Consider the following 21,048-nt stretch of genomic DNA (forward strand, 5'->3'; position numbering starts at 1 on the left):
ACCTACCCCCATGAACTTGTATAATATACTATGTATACTATGTTTCTAAACATTTTGTATTTCATTGATAACAGCTACATTTAATTTTCATTTGATCAAGTTATACTTTGAAAGCTATACGTAAAATACTGGGTATGGCGTCCATTATCTCAAACACGTGGTTTCATTTTCAAATAGAGTTATCTCCCGTAATCGTTAATAATGAGAAATGGAAATACCCTGAAAATTATTTAAATTATGTTTTTTTCTTTAAATTACTTAAGAAGTGACTTGTCGTTTTGCAAGAAAGTTGTATTCCTAACAAACACAGTTAATGCAACAAAGTGTAACGGTTGGTCTGAGGTATACACTACGCTATCATTTATTGTGCCCGCAGGCTGTGTCTAAGACACGGGTTTCACACCTTTGTATACACACGACACCAGAATACCGTTATTTCAACTAACAGGAGATTAATTGTACCGAATAACGTATTTGATTTATTCTACACCCAAGACCACTGATTCCTACAAACGCTGCCATGAAAGAATCACAAAAATCAAAATGATGCAATTTATTACCATGAATCAACGAGCATAGTACTGAATGCACTGATGTCATTCTTAAATATCTATTCTTAATTTCACTTTTTCACTTTAAAACCAAACTGCACACATTCATAATACCGGGGATTGCAATATTCGTTATATCACAGTCTTCCGTAATATTACTATCTACACGGTTTCGTTTTCTTTTTTTAGTATGCGACAATAGTTTCCTCGTTTCATACACGAGCGATTTCGGATTAGTTTATATAATGAAACATGGATATGGAAAAAAGACATTCTTTTGATTTTGGATTGTAAAGAAAATATAGCGTATATTTTATTGAATCGCAATGAAAATATCGCGTATATTTTATTATTTATTATGTTACATATTAACGAAAATTATCAACGAGACAACTATCGAACAATAGTTTAAATGGATGAAAAAAAAACAACCTCTCATAATAAATGATGGATAAAAGCAGTGGATTTGGGATTTTTCTGTCTGATTTTTTAACTTTGGGACTACGATAAGCCGATATGGGGGATAGGCCGAATCTCGCGCATCGGTGAAAAAAAATACCGGCGTATGCCCCGAAAAATACGGTAGTGGTTTGCTCATCTCATTATATCTATACAGATTGTGGTCTGCTGTATCTCAGACCAGTTTGAGAAGGATGAGACGTGTCATGACATGTTCCTGTACGTGGCCAATCAGCTCCGTAAGAAGGTCCTGGTGGTGGTGGTACGACCAAGCTTGGCGTGGCAGCAGACCGACCTAGGCATGAAGATCGCGGACGCCGTAAGTCTACACAATCACTCATACAATATGTCTATAAGTCTACACAATCACTCAAACAATATGTCTGTAAGTCTACACAATCACTGATACAACATGTCTGTAAGTCTACATAATTACTGATACAGCATGTCTGTCTTCATCAAGTCCCCATCAAAATACTATATCACAGTAGGCTCCACTCTGTGACAATCAATATATTTAGCAACAGCCGACCTTGGCATGAAGATCATAGACACTGTAAGTGTACAGTGACAGTCAGAATCACTCAGTTCCACTCACTAAACACAGGTAGTGTTGGTAACAATCTGTGACAAGTGATATAAGCAGATATAAGCAGCAAGCAAGCCTCAGCATGAAGATTGCAGACACTTTAAGTCTTAACTCTAAACATGAACTCCTCACTAAATCACAGTAGGTAACAAACTGTGTATGGGCTTATTCAAGATAGGGCAAAATTGTTTGCAAGTGTTAAAGGGCAAAAAAATACATGGGCGAGAATAACCCTCACTGTGTACCTTATGCAGCAGACATAACATCATCTTGAAGTTTGCTGATGTGTTACGTGTAAACATTAATTGCTAAAACATCACATCTGTAAGCGTACATTAAGTCCCAATCACTTGTCTTTGCTTTGTCCCCTGTGTTCCACCATTATACCAATGTTTACTGTCTTACAGCTGTTGTGTATGATCAGAACTCCAGACAGGTACAAGACCAAAATAGCCGACCTCCAGGGTATGATAGAGAAGGACCTGATGGAAATGGAACAGGTACTTGTTTCTCTCTCACAGTGGAACAAGATCGAGCTTGTTAAATTGACGCAGAACAAGTGCTTGTTGAACTCTGCAATATGGAGAGGCTTAATTTTTATCTGTAAAGCAAAAGTGCTTCATCATTAGAATTTAAAATAGCTTTGAGTATTTTAGTGGAAAAAAAAATTCATGTAAAATTGATCATAAATATCCGATATATACAATTTTTTGTATGATATGTGACTTATGATTTTAATTTATCAGAACAAACGGAAACCTCCAGAGGTCTTCATCAGCTATTGTTGGCAGAACTCCAAGCAGGCAGAGGCCAAAAACACGGTCATCAAAAACAGGAAGTCACTGGGAGCCGTCGATCCTCGGGATATCAAGGACTTCCTGACGGAGAAGAAATTGTCCTGTTGGCTGGATATAGAGAGGATAGGCACTGTGAGTATCCTAGATGATAGTAGGATATATATAGAGGATAGGCACTGTGAGTATCCTAGATGATAGTAGGATATATATAGGGGATAGGCACTGTGAGTATCCTAGATGATAGTAGGATATATAGAGAGGATAGGCACTGTGAGTATCCTTATCATCATAAATGTAGGATATACAAAGACGATAGGCAGTCTGGGTATTCTTATCATCATAAAGGTTGGATATATAGAGAGCTTAGGCACTGTGAGTATCCTTATTATCATAAAGTTGGAATATAGAGAGTATATGCACCATGAGTATCCTAAATGATAAAATAATGATAGGATATAAAGAAAGGATAGGCACTGTAAGTATCCTTAGTGTTAAAATATTTGGTAGGATATAGAGAGGATAGGCACCATAAGTATCCTAAATGATAAAATATTGGAAGGATATAGAGAGGATAGGCACCATAAGTATCCTAAATGTTAAAATATTGGTAGGATATTGAGAGGATAAAATAAGAGAAGAAGTATATATAGAGAGGATAGGATGAATGTTTAGCTTTAAGTATGCCTTTGTAGGTCTTTTTATGTACTGTATTATCAAGCTGTGTGTCTTCCTTTACAGTATGGGCTGTACCTGGACATTGCCTTAGGATTACAGAGGAGTAAAATGGTAGTCTGCTGTGTGTCCGATGAGGTAAGTAAAATGTAAAACTTAAATGAACATTTCATTTCATTGATCCACTTTATGGACAACAGAATTCACAAAAATCTTTTCTTATAGTTACAAGTAATTGTAAAACAACAGTACCTCACTTCTATTGCATTGTTTTCTGTCATATTAACCCCTGTGTAACATGCACATAGTGCCAACTCTGAGAGTAAAGCCATAATATGAAATGTTTCGTTTATACATAACTTGGGATGTATTCGTTTGGTCAATTAGGGAGCTGCGGTAATGCTAATTTGCTGATCTGCAGTATGGAGATCTCCGGTAGATCTACATTGTCTACTTTCCAAATAGCAAGTTGAAGATTAAGATATCCTTGACAGTTCTGGAGGTAGCTAACGAATACACTCTCTTATTTTGTGTGTTGCAGTATGCTGACTCGGAGAACTGTATGATGGAGCTGAAGTATGCGGTCAGTCTCAAGATGCCTGTAGTAGTGGTTCCTGTAGGGAGTGGGAATCGCTGGGATACAAAGGTAACACACCTCATACTGGTAACACACCCCATACAGGTAAAACACCTACAGGTAACACACCTCATACAGGTAACCCACCTCATACAGATAAGCACTTCAGTCAGGTAACACAACTTATACAAGTAAAACACCTCATACAGGAATCTGTGTACTTAATGTACCACTGCATCACAGATTGACTCATTGTCATGCCCAGGCATACAATGTGTTAAATATTGAAGTTTTGATAGTAAAATATATGATCTCAATCATTCTTTAATTTGAATTATGTTAGTTTATTATGCAAGCAATTAATAATCCATAAAATTTGCTTGCTGGTGTTTCAAGGTCTAGTGAAGTCATTTAGGTCTTCATCAAATTTTAAGGGCCCCCTACCCTTTGCTTTGGATTTGTGCTAAACATTGATAAAATTTCTTTCATGGCTACAAGGATTGATTTAACTTGTTAGGTCAAGATCTTCCTGATGAAGTTGGATGGAGACCCGATAATCTTGCCAATGCAGGACAAAGATCGACGACCAGAGCTACTGGAGAAGGTTAAGGAGGTCCTGGCGTCAACCAATCAGAAGAAAGACGAGACCGCAGAGAAAAAGAGGCTGGAGGCGGAGGCCAAGAGAAACCAAGAAAAGAAAGCCCAGGACCTCAAGTTCTCTTACCAGGTAGAGAGAGAGAGAGAGAGAGAGAGAGAGAGAGAGAGAGAGAGAGAGAGAGAGAAAAGGGGTGGACTGTGAAATAGAGAGTGTGAGAGGGAGAAAGAGATTTAGAGACAGTGAGAGAGAAAGACTAAGAGTCAGAGAAAGAGAGATAGAGCAGAAAAAGAGAGGAGGAGAGAGTGAGAATGAAAAAAAACTTAAGGTATCCGATCCATATTGGGACCAAATTTTTCCAACCTTGAATATTCATCATGTATTTAATACTTTGATATTTATTTAAAGCATTTAAGATTAGAAAAAGATTTACCGAGAGAAATTTTCAAAAATATTATTAACTAAGCAGTAATAAATTAATGAAGATTGCAATTAGGTCTATGGAGACAAGCACATTTTTTAAAATAAAAAAGTTATTACAAGAAATATCAAAAAATGCTCTGGTGGAAAGATGTATTTTATCATCAGGAATACAAAAACTATTGAAAATAAATTTTAGACCGTGTAGATTTTTTTAGAATTAATTTTTATAGAATAAAATCAAAGGGGAACAACTCTTCAAAATAAGGAAAAGGTCATTAATTAGGACACATTCCACTCTTACATATTGATACTTAAATAGGAAAATTATGTCCAAGTATACTAAGTATTAAACCCATACATATCTGTTATGCACCCAGATTCATTGAATCTGAGGCTATTATGGATCGGATACCTTAAGACAACCCTTCAGTTCTTACAGAGTACAGATTGAAGATCAGAGCCACACATTTTCATATCAATTATCAGTAAAAATGCAGGCAGACAGACAAAAAAATGGAAAAAAAGAGTGAAATATAAGAAAGAAGAGAAATTGAATGATTGAATAATGAACAGAATGCAAAATACAGATTAAAATAAGCATACTAACATATTTTGAAAATAAAATAAATTTGATGCCATCTGGACTACTCTTTCATTGACTTTTGATGACATTGTAGGAAGAGTTTGAACTCCTCCAGAGGAAGTTCCTGCGACACATCACCATGATCTCCACCAAACTGAACTTTGAGATCTTCCCCAGTCTCCTCGTGTTTGATTTCGTCAAAGCTGGTGAGTCAGGTCTTCGACAAAAATTTATATGTCTTCATTGAAATTACAATTACGGTAAATACAAACTTTGTTATCTCAAACTAAGTGGGACTGTTTAAAAACTTTGAAAAATCTGAGTATTTGAAATATTGACAGAGGATAAAATTCCTAAAAAATAATTAGATAAGACTTACAAATCACTTCGACATATCCATTGTATTCGTGATATCAGTATTTGATATATCAAAGTTGAACTGTATACATTTACATCTAATTTGTCATTTATTTCATGCAGTTTCTAACTTGAACAATGTCTGCTGATCTCCGCCTTTCTTTAGTTTATACTTAGATTTTACATTACAATCACACATTTCTAGCATCAATGGGGACAACATCAGACTCGAGTAAACCTCAACGGCCCAGGACAGCCCGGGAACGGAAGAAGGTCAGGATAATCAATTTATTAACTAACTCATTAATTAATTGATAAGATAGAGTGGTGTTAATTGAATGGTTGGAAACCTTTTTAGGTTCAAGGAAAGTTTTATATTTTTAGAGAGGCATTGAAATTGTAAATAATTCTGAATCATTAATTTGCATATTTACAAAAAAGTTTTTGTCAATGAATGCTTGATAAATGAGAGTGTCTGATTTTTTAATCATCTTAAGTAAATTACTTGTAGCATGTTTAAATATTATAACTTTGTGTTGAAGGAGGATGAGGAGGACTGGCAGGGAGAGGAGTTCTGTGTCAAGGTCCTGTGTGAGCACGAGGAGGTAATTATACATGTAATGTCAGGATGTAAATATGGGAGACAATCGAGGAATGTAGTGATATATATGTAATGTCAGGATGTAAATATGGGAGACAAGCAAGGAATGTAGTGATATACATGTAACGTCAGGATGTAAATATCGGAGACAAGCAAGGAATCACATAGTGATATATATGTACATTGTGTGAAAAAGCTGCATTAAAATGAAATTTTCATTTCATATTGATCTTCAATTAATACAGATTCATGTGCAAATTTGACCTTCAGTTTGTAACAGTATATTTTTAAACAAATGGACACCTCCTCTTATTTCTACTGTATTGATTTTCAGGGCTGGCATATATCGGAGCGGTCCCTAAGTCTGAGCGCCCGGTCCCCAGAAGAAGTGGTCAAGGTGATCCGTGAGGCGGCGCCCTATCTGTCCCGCCTCTACTCTGTCCTCAAACAGAGCACCGTCAAACTGAACTGTCTGAGGGGGAAGGTGGGGGACTCCTACTGCAGCTATATAGACAAGGTCAGTGGGTCAGTAGATCAATCGGATACAAAGACAAGGTAATTGGGTCAATAGGTCAGTCAGCTTCAAAGGGAAGCTTAGTGGGTCAACAACTTACATAGACAAGGTGAGTCAGTCATTGACCTACATGTATATAGACCAGGTTAGTGGGTCAGACAGCTATATATAGACATTAAGGTCAGTCTTAATGAAAGAATGAGGGTGGGTCAGTTATTATTTTATACAGTATTAACCATATAAATTAACATCCATTCAAATTTTTTTAGCTCACCTGAGCTGAAAGCTCAAGTGAGCTATTCTGATCACATTTTGTCCGTCGTCCGTCTGTCCGTCCGTCTGTCCGTCTGTCCGTCCGTCCGTCTGTCCGTCTGTAAACTTTTTACATTTTGAACTTCTTCTCTAAAACCGCTTATCCAATTTCAACCAAATTTGGCACAAAGCATCCTTATGGGAGGGCGAATATAAATTGCAGAAATAAAAGTTTGATCTGTATTCAAAGCGGAGAAAACCTTGAAACTGTAGAAAAAGGGGGGTGCATTTTTAAAAATCTTCTTCTCAAGAACTACCGAGGCAAATTCAACCTAGTTTAGCATAAATTATCCTTATGGGAAGGAAAATATAAATTGCAAAAATTAAGTGGTAATTCTGTTTCAAATCTGAGTTATTACGAAAATAATAATAAAGGAAAGGCGTGTTTCAATCAGTTTAATAGCTTCGGGTTCGGCATACGGTAAAATGATTCCATACTTCTAAAACGAGGTTCTTTGTTTAAAGCAGCCATGACATTATACGAAAAAGGTCTTTCTGACTATGATGAATTTGCTTGTTGTGCAACAGTTTGCGTATGAAGGGAAATTTTGAAACATACAAAATATATTGGTGCCGATTTTGTGAAGTAAATTGAGGCTAAATATTTCAATGCGTTGATAGTTTTCACACATGACGATGGTGTTAGCTTGTTCTGATTTTCGTTTCGTTCTCATTATGCTTTGTAACCTGGAAACTATCGTCTGTATTTCGTGATTTTTACGTATCAAATCAAACAGAGACTTCGGTAAATCAAACAGTTAACTGTTTACCTGCGCAAATTAAGCAAAATCGGATGTAGGGGTACTGAAATACAATTCATTCTATCGGTAATTCGGCATAATCTTTTGCGTAATGGTACATGTAGATTAATGCAATAGGTTTTGTTGAGATGCTCGGCATTTTCTCGAGTTTATTCAGTTTAAATAGAGTTTGATATCGCTGACGGAAATATGTAGGTATATACATGTATATATATGATTCATTTCGAAAAAATAAATTGTGTTCTTTATTTGTTATACATGTAGTGCATGTTTCTTGTGTTTAATTGTTTACAATTTCTATTTACTAACCATATTTGAGTGTTAAGCTTCGAATTATAAGCAAGATACAGAGATTTGCTCACAATTCTATGTTTGTACACAGATCTTAAAAACTAAAGCTTAAAAAATTAAAAAATTTGTCAATATTTATTAAGAAAATTTACAAAGCCTGTTCTTCCAGAAACCAACTTTAACAACTTATTGTATTGTAACCTTAACCTTTTTAGCTCACCTGAGGGTGGGGCCACAATGGGGGGTCGAAGTTTAACAAATGAATATATAGAGTAAATCTTTAAAAATCTTCTCCTCAGAAACTAATCAGCCAGGAAAGCTGAAACTTGTGTGAAAGCATCATCAGGTAATGTAGATAAAAATTTGTGAAAATCATGATCTCCGGAGGTAGGGTGGGGCCACAATGAAGGATCGAAGTTTTACATAGGAATATATAGAATAAATCTTTAAAAATCTTCTTCTCAGAAACTAATCGGCCAGGAAAGCTGACACCTGTGTGGAAGTATCCTCAGGTAGTGTAGATTCAAAGTTGTGAAAATCATGACCCCCGGGGTACGGTGGGGCCACAATGGGGGATCGAAGTTTAATATAGGAATATATAGAGTAAATCTTTTAAAAATCTTCTTCTCAGAAACTAATCAGCCAGGAAAGCTGAAACTTGTGTGAAGGCATCCTCAGGTAGTGTAGATTCATAGTTGTGAAAATCATGACCCCAAGGGATAGGGTGGGGCCACAATGGGGGATCGAAGTTTAAAATAGGAATATATAGAGTAAATCTTTAAAAATCTTCTTCTCAGAAACTAATCAGCCAGGAAAGCTGACACTTTTGTGGATGCATCCTTAGGTAGTGTAAATTCAAAGTTGTGAAAATCATGACCCCCGGGGGTAGGATGGGGCCACAATGGGGGATCGAAGTTAAACATAGGAATATATAGAGTAAATCTTTAAAAATCTTCTTCTCAGAAACTAATCTGCCGGCAATGCTGAATCTTCTTCGGAAGCATCCTCAGGTAGTGTTGATTCACAGTTGTGAAAATAACAACCCCTGGGGGTAGAATGGGGCCACAATGGGGGGTCGAAGTTTAACATATGATTATATAGAGTAAATCTTTAAAAATCTTCTTCTCAGAAACTAATTAGCCAGGAAAGCTGAAACTTGTGTGGAAGCATCCTCAGGTAGTGTAGATTCAAATTTGTGAAAATCATAACCCTGGGGGTAGGTTTGGGCCACAATGGGAGGTCGATGTTTTACATAGGAATAAACAGTGTAAATCTTTTAAAATCTTCTTCTCAGAAACTAATCAGCCAGGAAAGCTGAAACTTGTGTGAAAGCATCCTCAGGTAGTGTAGATTCATAGTTGTGAAAATCATGATCCCCAGGGGTAGGGTGGGGCCACAATGGGGGGGTCAAAGTTTAACAAAGGAATATATAGGGTAAATCTTTAAAAATCTTCTCAGAAACTAATCAGCCAGATGTTTCTTTATAATTGTTAAGAATTTGGCCCCAGGACAATTCTTTGGCCTCCCGAGAAGGTTCAGAGTTTGATGTACGTTTATATCTAATATATAAACTATTGTTAAGGATCATTTTGAGAACTGCAATACTCAACATATGATATGACTATAAAATCATCTTGTTAGAAAAGGGACTAATGATTATAAACATAAGAATATCCAGGGGAAAATGGATTTTATTTATACAGGATCTACATGTATTATTGTACATTGTCCAGATAGTTTGTATTATGACTCCATTAAGCTGATTTTATCATACCTATTATTCCTCAGGTGAGCGATGTGGCCCATGGGCCTCTTGTTTAAAATCATTTTAAAACATTTTAAAACTTTTTCGTTCAGATACTGATTTTTTTCTGTTATTGGTACAACTTGAGCATTAATAAAATGTTAAATGATCAGTGCTGATTACATGTTGATGTATCATCTACAGACAGGGTTTGTGGAGACAGACTTTGGGAAGGCGTACGAAGTGATCCACCATTTTGTGACCGACCACGCCAGTAAACGGGACCTGCTACAGAGTCTCCACAGGTAAACTAACAAAACAATGACTGAAACCTAGAATTTGTGTGTTAATTCTATTCAGTTGCATGTGTTAACGGAGTTATTGGCTACTACAGGCATTGAATACTGCACATTGATTGTCCTTTATAAGGGAATATTTGCATTGGTAATGGACATTTATCAAAGTTACTTGAATATACGATGAAATAATTTGCGAATGAATGTAATAAACATAAATATTGCTTCAACAGGTGTCATCTACCGAGTGGTAAGCTCATCTGGCTTTGTGACAACCACTCCCAGGGGAACCGCATCACCAAGCTGTCCCTAGGGGGCACCACCTCCCGCGGGGCTGGGCTAGTGACCTTGAACCGCGAGGACGAATTCCTGAAGGAGCACATGAGGAGACATCCTATGGTCCTTAAGCTGCTGAAACGACCTGAGCCTGAGGAGTTAGAGGAGGAGGAAGAAGAGGCAAAGGATGAGGAGGAGGCTGAGGACAATGAGGAAGAAAGGAATATGGAGGAGGAGCAACAAGAAGATAGCCCAGAGAAAGGTAGTCCTACAGAGCAGGAAACAAGTGTAGGCATTGTTGTAGAAAACAGGAAAGAGAAGGAAGCTGTTAGAAGCACAGCAGAAGTAAAGAACACAGCAGAAGTAAAGAACACAGCAGAAGTAAAGACCAGTAAGGAGGCTGTATCTGTGGAGAGTAAGAAAGATAACGTTGGAACTAGGTTAGGGGGACCAGTCAACAGAGTCGGAAGTCCTGCTCCTACCAGAGGGGGCGTGGAACAGAGGCCGGGCGGGAAGATGGCGGGGAAAGACCCAGTCAAAGGCGGTGTACAGGGTGGGCCAAAAGTCGGATCAGATCAGAAGTCGCCCAGTACCAGTGGAGGTCAGCAAAATGGAGACCAGACAACGAACAGAGGTATGATGGGTAATCGAGATCATTTTGTGATCATTTCACGTAGATTCTATACGTTAGTACCTGAAAGTCCACTGTTTTGTATCAGATCCCAAGAAAAAAAAATCTTATAGTACTCAACTATCAAAAAAATGCAATCTTTAGTAATCAAAGATGGGTTCCTCTTGCAATTTTATGTGTATATTAATTCCTGGCATTTATAGATACAGTGTAATATCAAATTAATGACAACATACCTAAATTAAAGTTTGCTTTCTTTATCTTATTATACAACTGTCATATTGATAACAAAGTTAATATTAAACACTGAATATCTTTAGTTCATTGGTGTAGAAAAAACATGTAACAGTACTACATTATTACTGTTCCAATGACAGTTAACGAATGAAAACGTTTGTTTGTATTCTCAGGTGGCCAAGTGCAGAGGCCAGCAGGATCGCCGAGAAATCCCCAGAAAAAAGACGCGAATAGTTCAGTGTGTGTACTGTCTTGATGTCACTATACATGTAGATTAACCAATGTGTACAAATATACACACGTATGCATTTAGAATTCATATCACTAAATGTTTTATATTGATGTTTATATTATCTGTACTTACCAATATTGGGTACATTCTATTTGCTCAACATCAAATTTTTGATGGACTTTTTTTTTTGTTCTTTTCTGCGAAATATTTTTTTTTTATACAAATTTGTATTTATATTTTTTGAAGCATAATTTATTTTGATATTTTACTTGGTTTTACATATTATTATGATATTCCAATATTTTTTCGATGTCACAAGGTCTTTCTAATAGGGTTTATACTTTATAAATACCTTATACTTTGTACTTGCTTGTTACATTATTTACACCAGTGATGCTGTATTAGGATTTATGAATTGTTAATTGTCCAACATTGTTATCTGTGTTACGCCAATGATTCTTAGTGTAATGGGGTGAACAAATTATCATTTTTGAACAAAATGTCATTTGTGAACAAAATGTCATTTGTGAACAAATTGTAACATGTGAACAAATTGTATCATGTGAACAAATTGTATCATGTGAACAAAATGTCATTTTGGAACAAAATGTCATTTGTGAACAAAATGTCATTTGTGAACAAATTGTAACATGTGAACAAATTGTAACATGTGAACAAAATGTCATTTGTGAACAAATTGTCATTTGTGAACAAATTGTAACATGTGAACAAATTGTCATTTGTTCACATCAAGTGAACTGACATTACTGTAACAGCTGTGTTTACCGATAAGACTGAGTCCTGTAATGTGATATCGTATTGTTTATATCGTTGTATCGTTTCTTTGTTTTGGACTGTATCTGCAGCCGTCCCTTCTATGCTTAATACTCTTATACTCAATTGTTGTTCAGATCTTGAAACTATATTTGAATTTTTTACAGACTTTTATTTTGCACTTTGCCATTTGTTGTATTTATATTGCGAGATGATGTGACTTGTTGTATTTATTCTATAATATACATTTACTGCATCAACTCTTTACAATGTTAGTGATGGTACATGTACATGTATAGCTGTTCTTCTCTATTGATATACATTAGGCCATTCTTTAAAAAATGTTTGTTTGGAATTGCCGCCTTGAGGTTTATAGACCCAGAAGGGAGGGAGGGAATTTTTATCACAATATTGAAGCTTAACTAATTAGAAATTGTTTTAAAAAAATAAATATCTGCGTTTAAAAAATAACTTTATTTTTTTGCTCATGAAAATTTATCGAGGGGGAGGGGTGTATTTTTATTAATGAAGCAGGAGGCAATTCTAAAGAAACAATAATTTTATTTTGGCCTTATTTATTTTTTGAACAAGCAATATCTTGGTTCAATTTAATAGTACTTAGTTTCATTGATTAGAAGTATGACTTAGGATTGTTGAATTGTTTTTGCCTTCTATTGAGATTAATGATTTTGATGCATTTTAGTACTTATTTGAAAAAAATATTTGATATAAATCACTCTGATTAAAACTTTCAATTTGGTGTTTTTATTTTTTTTAAGCGTTATAGTTTTAAATTCTGTGTTTTTATAAAAAGAGATCATTTGAAACACAGGAATTCGCCCAGTCATGGTCGCTGACAACGAGGGCGAAAGGGGTGAAAATAAAACAGGGCCGAATATTTCCATGACAGAATTATATCTGTAAATGTTGGAATCCTTGTATTGCATGTCTGTGAAGACTGGGGCCCTTTCTCTTTTTAAGGAATCAGGAAATATTCTTTGAGTTTTATGAGGTGATCAAATACGGTCGGCGGTGATCAAATCCAATAAAACCCATGCACGGATCCAGAAATTTTCCCCGGGGGGGGGGGGTCAGACGGTTATATTTGAGTTTGCCAGCGGAGGGTCCGAGGCATATTTTTGATAATTTTATAATGTAATTTAAAGAAATTTGAATTTTGCAGGGGAGATCTGGACCCCTGATTTCCGTATAGATCCGCGCATGAAGCCCGAAACGTGATCTTGTCCGACTGTGTTTGACCACTTCATAAGTATTCGAAAAATGATTCCTTATTACTTTTATTCATATAACTTTCAACAATTGAAAGATTAGGCCTAAATATTAAAATAGCCATCGATGACATTATTACAAAATCGATTCGCTGTGTTTTCGCAGACAACGACAGTGGAAAATGGAAATATTGTTCTACATGTGCACAGAGACTGTTCCGACGTAGGAATAACTGGGACTAACTACATGGATCAGATCATTTTATTGTGTAAAACTTGTAACATTTAAATCAACTAAAGAGAACAAAAAAGATGTATAAAACAAAATGGCGGCGATGGCACGAGATCGATGACGAGATCTAGATGATGCATCCCTCTGCAAAATAAAAGAGAAAAAAACATCAATTTGAAACGAGATCGACTATTCTTAAAACATTAGTTAATACTTACAGGTAACCTTTTCATCTCAATTCAATTCAATTCTTTATTCACTCAACACCAGTTCACTGGTATTTGAGGTTCAAAATGCACACAAACATCTCGAATCTTCTTCGAACACCCCGAACTTTTATTTCGATTTCATCGAGTTGAAGCGATAAACTTGAAAATATGGTTTTGTCGCATGTGTTTGATCTAAAAATGACACAGGTTCAGGGGAAAGTCAAATTTTACAATTTTAACAAACAATTGCAAAATAGAAGTGCCTGCAGTATTCGAGCTCAGGACCTCAGGAATTTTGGCGATATAAACTGTTTCATACTGGGTTAAAATCCCCATGTTGTGACATAAAAATAGAGGTCACGGGGGTCGAGGACCATAATATACATGTATAATAGTATATGTAATTTATACTGGGTCCGCTCGTGATTTCAAGCACCCCTACTGGACAGCAATTCAAAAAAATAACGAACACTTTAAAAAATTGTCAAGATTTATTAAGAAAATTTTCTAGAGTCCAAAATAAACTTAAACAACTTACTGTATTGTAAACGCAACATTAAACAACTTACTGTATTGTAAACGCAACATTAAACAACTTACTGTATTGTAAACGCAACATTTTATCTTTATTACATGTATACTTCCAATTACTTCTATTGTACGTGTGATCCATGACTGTTTTTTGTGTACATTTGTATACTATAGTATACAGTACTTATTTTGAACCTCAAAAACCTGTGAACAGCTGGTCTTGAGTGAATAAAAAAAAAATACACACTGACTTCGTCCTTCACTTAAAGATATTTATTAAAACACCAATTAACCCCGGGACAACAATGCTATCGTAATGTTTCATTGAATTATTTAAATTATTAAATTAAACTTGATCCGCCCCTAACATTAAGGTAGAACACCCACCTCCGGTGCAGCACTTGACGTAACAACAGATACAGATCCCTGTACAGCACAGAATCAAACCGAGGCCGCACATCACCGCGGTCACGATGATGGCTGTGATCTCATTGCTAAAAATAGACACAAAGATTGGCTATAGAAACGGAAAAATATATCGTCTATAGCTGACATCACTTAAATAATTGATAATTTTTATTAATAATTTATTTCTTTAACCGGTCATATGGTACTGGCTGATGACCAAAGTAATGACGCAGTCACAATTTTCTGATAAACTCAGAGAATTTCACTGAATATCAAAATTTTACACAACTGTAGCAACATGCTTATTTTGGGGATACCGTCAGTCCTTTGACACACCAGGCTGTACAGACAAGAAGTCCACTTGTCGGAAAGGCCCGAGGAGTTACGATGACATCACATGCAGGTGCTTGAGGACAGTGCACACCCCCCCCTACCCCCCCCCCCCTCTCCCCCCCCCCCCCCAACCATTAAGTATAGATCCCCGGGGCGTACATATATAAGTTTTTAACGACCAAGATGTCTTGTTGTTGGAAAGGCTCGAGAAATTACATTGTATGATGACATCACAGAAGCTTGAAGACAGAGCACACCCACACCCTCACTCCTACCCCCGAGGTTAGATTCCTGGGTCCTTACTTTTTTTCATTAAATTATACTTTTATGACTTTCTAAACTAATTTATTCCTTTATTCGGAAAAATCCCTAAAACAAGCATTTTGAGAAAAAAAATTTAAACCCATGCATCGATAGATATAATTTATATAGAGCGGGGATCGTGGAGGTGTCCTGTCCTCAAGCACCTGAGGATGACAAAATAGTGTCATACCTGTGCTGCGCCTGGCTAGATGATGACCCATCATTGACCTGCGTCTGTCCGTCTGTGGGAATATCAATATATTTACTCGTTTATATTCTGAATTTTCTTCAATCGACATTTTATAAGACAGTATCAATTGAACAGAAATCTCATTCAAAAAAGTCTTATTAATTTGAATCTCCATTATCAAGTTTAACAACAGAACGTTAAATTTAATTACATGTACGTATTTGCTTTGCTTTTGAGCAATAGTAACAGTTGTGGATTGATAGGCCTATTGTACGCTATCCATGAATTACAGAAAATATAAAGTCAATGATAAATCGATATCGTAAGTTGATTTAGAGTTATATTTCTTGTCCAGTGGACATGGTTCCTTAAATTTAAAAACCATTAATTTTACATGTATCACTGATCAATCAGTCAATTAACCAGTCGATAATTTTTCTTGGTTACATACTTACACACGTTTTCGATGACCAGAGAAAGAATAAAAGACACAAGTAGAGTGTGGCCCAATTTCATGGCATATTATGACGTCATTATCCTGAAAGAAGGAAATTATAAAAATTCATATATATATATTATTACACAAAACTTTGGTTTGGAATCGACGTATTAATAAGAACATGAAATCAAGTACGTGTGTATATGCATGTTATATAAATGTATGTGTAAGAGAGAGAGAGAGAGAGAGAGAGAGAGAGAGAGAGAGAGAGAGAGAGAGAGAGAGAGCGTCATATGATTCATGTGAACAACATTTTTAGAATATTATTTACAAGTGATCCAGAATTCATTCCTTTATTTCTCCAAATTAATTTTAGCTTAAAAAGTTGTAAGGAGACTCGATGGTCAAAAAATTAATTGTAATATTTGCCTTAACATTTTAAATACATTATGGTGTTTTGAACAATAAACTATAATTTGTTTTTTAAAAAAAAGCCATGAAAGTTAAACATTATTCTATATATTTATATAGAGTTCTTTATATAACGGAGGTAAATATAGCCTTAGAATGGCCAGTCCTCTTAATACCTCGCTATAAAATAGACGGAAATCGTTTGTAAACAATAAAATCTTGACCTGAAAGAGCATACTCTAATTTTATTGCACAGTTATCAGTCGCTGGGAGGAATTTAAGTTTGGCCTGTTTGAAAGACAGCTTTGAAATGATTGGAAGTCGTTTAATAGAGATGTTAATCTGTTTTAGAATATTTCAAATAAAGACAAGACATAGTTATATAGAACATTGTGGGTTATATGTGTAAGTAATTTAATTGATTTTTAAAAAAAAACAACGTGCTCATGGTCCCTCCCTCTATGAACCTCCACCCCACCCCATTCCACCACCCCCCCCCCCAAAAAAAAAAAAAAAAACGAAAAAAACCCACACAAACCCATCCATTCGAACCTTTAAACAAAACAGATTGACAGATCTGATGAAACAAAGTACTGTAAAAATAGCACCCCTCCCCAAGCACATTTTTTATTGTGTCTGTGATTTTATATTAAATTATAATATGCATTTCAATTATTAGCAATTTCATTGTCTTTAGAAAATCAACTAAAGAGTAAGATGACGAACAATTAAAGTGTCTGTCCTATACAAAGATCGGGACAAATATAATACTGGATCCTCTTGAAATTTCATACGTTCTACCTTAAGTTGATTAACGGGCACACTTATATAGGTTTTTGCTTCCTGGTTTGAATGTAAACGTTTTGTTCATAATCGATTCTACATATGGGAAGGAGGGTTGTGCGGGTCTGCCCCCACACATATTCTCTCTCTCTCTCTCTCTCTCTCTCTCTCTCTCTCTCTCTCTCTCTCTCTCTCTCTCTCTCTCTCTCTCTCTCTCTCTCTGTGTAACTATTCGGTTAGCCATTTTCTTTCAATTCGTTTAGAATTTGTTTAGCCCAGTGTGTCCCTTGGTTCTGTAAACAAAAATCAATTTATATTTAAAAGGGACTCGATCTCCTCGATCTCAAATGTTGTCCCCCTAACTAATGTATATATATAGGCTATATTTCTCTGAGTTACTTGAGACATTTTCTGTACAAATTTTGATTAATGAAACATTTCTGTATATTATTCCGTCGAAATATGGTAAGCAGTCACACTTTAAGAATTACATATGTACATATGTAAGTTTAAAATTGTTTTGTTTTTCAGATACCTTATAATTATCTATTTTCAAGACGAATATATATACTAGTTCAGGCACGTAGCATCGGGGGGGGGGGGGGGGGGCAGGGGGGGCCTGCCCCCCCCCCCCCCACTTTTTCTCGCAGCAACAAAAATCATTGAGTTGCCCCCCCCCCCCCCCTCAACTTTTTTTGGAGTATGTAAAAAATTGATATAGAAATAAGGGAATGAAAAGTGAAATTGAAGTTATATACTACGCTAGTCGTCCCCCTCCCCCCCCCCTACGGATTTTGATTTTGAAGATTTTAGAATTAATTTTTTTTTGGGATGAGCCTGCCCCCCCCCCCCCCACTTTCAAAAACGATGCTACGTGCCTATAGTTTTTCCTCCAGAATTAACGTTATTGTTTTATTAAGGAGGCTGCATGGGTCGTCTACAGCATTTCCCCTTATCTCATCACTTAGTCAGGAATACGTGTATTATAGTGAAGAGGCTCTGCTGTTATAAAGAATACCCCTCCCCCCCCCCCCACCACCTAAACTCAAGATCCTAGTATAGGGACACACCCATTGAAGAATGATGTATTGGAAATTTAATTTTATTCTCCAATCTTTGAATCACAGTTTCATCATCGTATATAATGCTTAACGGTGATGAAACTTTTTCCAGCAGTTATGGCATTTCTGCTCGACTCGTGTAAGGGTATATGTCTTCTTTAAAAGCTATTCCCAAAATTTCCCGATATACGATATGCTTGATTATAAAAAAAACATCATTGAGTAAAGAAAAATTCAAATATTTTATGGGGAAAGAATGAATATTTTACCATATCTTTATTCGGAGCTCTTGTATTTGGGAAATTCATATACATGTATATAATCAAAAAATTGCCATGACCAAATCCGGTCCTCCAAAAAGCAGGAAGGTAACTATATTACACGTCACTACACGTCCATGTAATTAAATTAGTTTTCTTTAAAGAAATACAAAATAACTTGCTATTTAAACTTCGTTCTTAATTCTTTTTGACAAATACTTGTTAGTAGAGTTATACACATGTACTTAGTGTAAAATTTTCTGGTATATAAATATAAAAGATTTACCCTTTTTTCGGAAGATTTCCAGCAAGATTTATAACCTGTGTCACTTCAAGCCCGAGTTTCGAGAATTCACGTTTCTGGTATACATAGGTGTGGGTAAATAAGTACAGGTATTCGTGGAACCAAGAAATGGTGTATCGATCTATTGATTTAAATACCAAAGCATATTGACACTGGGAGGAAGACCCCGCGAGACTCCAGTATGGGACCAGATTTAAATGACTTCTAGATCCCTGTTTGTTTAAGACATTTAACCAGGTAATCGTGCATTTTTGGTAACGGAATTTATTAACATCAAACGGATTTATGCATTTATGCACATGTGTATTCTACGTCATAATCCTTGTATGATCTTTAAATGTCTTTCAGTTGGTGTGTATGCACTGAGTGTCTCTTGAAATTAAAGTATGAAAGTTCTGGCAGGCTACCCCCCCCCCCCCCCCCCAAGCACACACACTTTGTCGAAGAAAGAAAAATTGCCACCTAGATATACATTTTAGATTTAACTTTTTCAGGTGATGAAATGCTTTACTTTACAGAAAATATGCGTTACTTAAGATAAAACACAGTATGGTATACCCAGGCCTGTGATCATAGGCGTGAGGCCCAAAGGTTGCTGGTTTGTGCCCCGCTGCGGTCACTTGACACGGAACGCTTTTTTAACTCAGCCATGGAACTTTTGTGCAACCTTATCAAGAAGTATGGAATCATTATTTGATTATCATGTATGAAATGAAAAAATACAGTCTAGGGTGATTAAATCCATGCAATAAAGGACTTAATGATAGATACATGTAAGTTGATCATTCCCGACCGTAGTGATCTCATAATACTCCAAGAATGATATATTCCTTATTACTTATATCATCACATGTTTATCTCAATGTGCGGTGGATATCACTTATATCATGTATTTTTTTTCTTAACTATATATCACTAATTGATATATTAAACTTCGATGTCAGAATGGATTTTTACGAATGATATGTTGTAGGCGTTTTGTGTTAGAAAAAAAAATATGAAATAGGGATTTACACAACATGATCAAAACGTGTGTATGATAACAAGAAATCTCTAATGGTTTTGTGATGGTGTACCTGTGTATGAATTTTTCCGACTCGTTGAGTGCATGATGAGTTCTATCCCCTCGCGGAACACACAACTCAATGGATATGTATATCAGACGTTGATGCTCTCTAGGACTAACTCACTTGGGAGACGTATACAACATAAAAAAAAATGCATGTTGCAAGAATCTGATTTACAGAGTATTTCCATGTATATAGTCGTGCACTTAATTTAATTCGATTAAATCAAATTTCAGCAAGAGAGATATTTAAGTTCGATATATCATATTAATTAGGATCTAATTAATTTCATTTGATTTGTAACAAATATAAGCGGTTGAATTATTAATAGCGGAATATGGATCATTTGTAGAGGTGGAAAAGCGAGTGATCAGAACGAAGCACATGTCTGATTCATCTGTTCATGTACTAAAAACTTGTACATTAATGTACACATGGGTTACTTTTTAAAAGAAAATTGTACAGCAGGACATAAAATTGAAATAAAATTAGATCCACACCCCGCGCAGACCTACACATTGGAATGTTTTGAATGGAAAGACTATACCCGCTAAAGCAACAGACATACTTTTTGGTATATACACAGGCACGTAGCATCGTTTTTGAAAGTGGGGGGGGGGGGGGCAGACTCATCCAAAAAATGTTGACAAGCAAAAAAAAAAAAAAAAAAAAAAGGAAAATTCTAAGTTTTCACAAATCTCAAAATCCTAATCCGTTGGGGGGGGGGGGCGTAGAATTAAACATCAATTTCACTCTTCATTTTCTTATTTTCATATCATATTTTTACATACTCCCAAAAAAGTGGGGGGGGGGGGGGCAACTCGATGATAATTAAATTTTTTATATGTAAATTTTGAAATTTGTTGCTGCGAGAAAAAGTGTGTGGGGGGGGGGGGGCAGCCCCCCCCCTCCTGCCCCCCCCCCCCCCCCCCCTGATGCTACGTGCCTGATACAAGAGCTAGAAATATATATTAAATATATAAATTATAAATTATATCGGGCTCGATATACAAAAC

At 36.0% G+C, this 21,048-nt stretch overlaps 1 protein-coding gene across 1 annotated transcript in view; it reads left to right on the forward strand.

Annotated features, from left to right (window-relative positions):
* LOC128173030 (uncharacterized) overlaps positions 1 to 12,705 on the forward strand; it is a 77,323-nt gene extending 64,618 nt beyond the window's left edge. The window contains exons 67-79 of the mRNA XM_052838782.1: positions 1,168 to 1,329; positions 2,007 to 2,099; positions 2,346 to 2,528; positions 3,135 to 3,206; positions 3,610 to 3,714; positions 4,163 to 4,372; positions 5,341 to 5,452; positions 5,809 to 5,876; positions 6,146 to 6,208; positions 6,539 to 6,721; positions 10,031 to 10,131; positions 10,356 to 11,032; positions 11,440 to 12,705. Of these exons, the coding sequence (XP_052694742.1) occupies positions 1,168 to 1,329; positions 2,007 to 2,099; positions 2,346 to 2,528; positions 3,135 to 3,206; positions 3,610 to 3,714; positions 4,163 to 4,372; positions 5,341 to 5,452; positions 5,809 to 5,876; positions 6,146 to 6,208; positions 6,539 to 6,721; positions 10,031 to 10,131; positions 10,356 to 11,032; positions 11,440 to 11,522 (2,112 nt within the window). The 3' untranslated portion in view covers positions 11,523 to 12,705. The remainder of the gene's footprint in view (positions 1 to 1,167; positions 1,330 to 2,006; positions 2,100 to 2,345; positions 2,529 to 3,134; positions 3,207 to 3,609; positions 3,715 to 4,162; positions 4,373 to 5,340; positions 5,453 to 5,808; positions 5,877 to 6,145; positions 6,209 to 6,538; positions 6,722 to 10,030; positions 10,132 to 10,355; positions 11,033 to 11,439) is intronic.
* The last annotated feature ends 8,343 nt before the right edge of the window (positions 12,706 to 21,048 follow it).

Source organism: Crassostrea angulata, chromosome 2, assembly GCF_025612915.1.
Source record: "Crassostrea angulata isolate pt1a10 chromosome 2, ASM2561291v2, whole genome shotgun sequence".
In the NCBI taxonomy this organism is placed as follows: domain Eukaryota; kingdom Metazoa; phylum Mollusca; class Bivalvia; order Ostreida; family Ostreidae; genus Magallana; species Magallana angulata.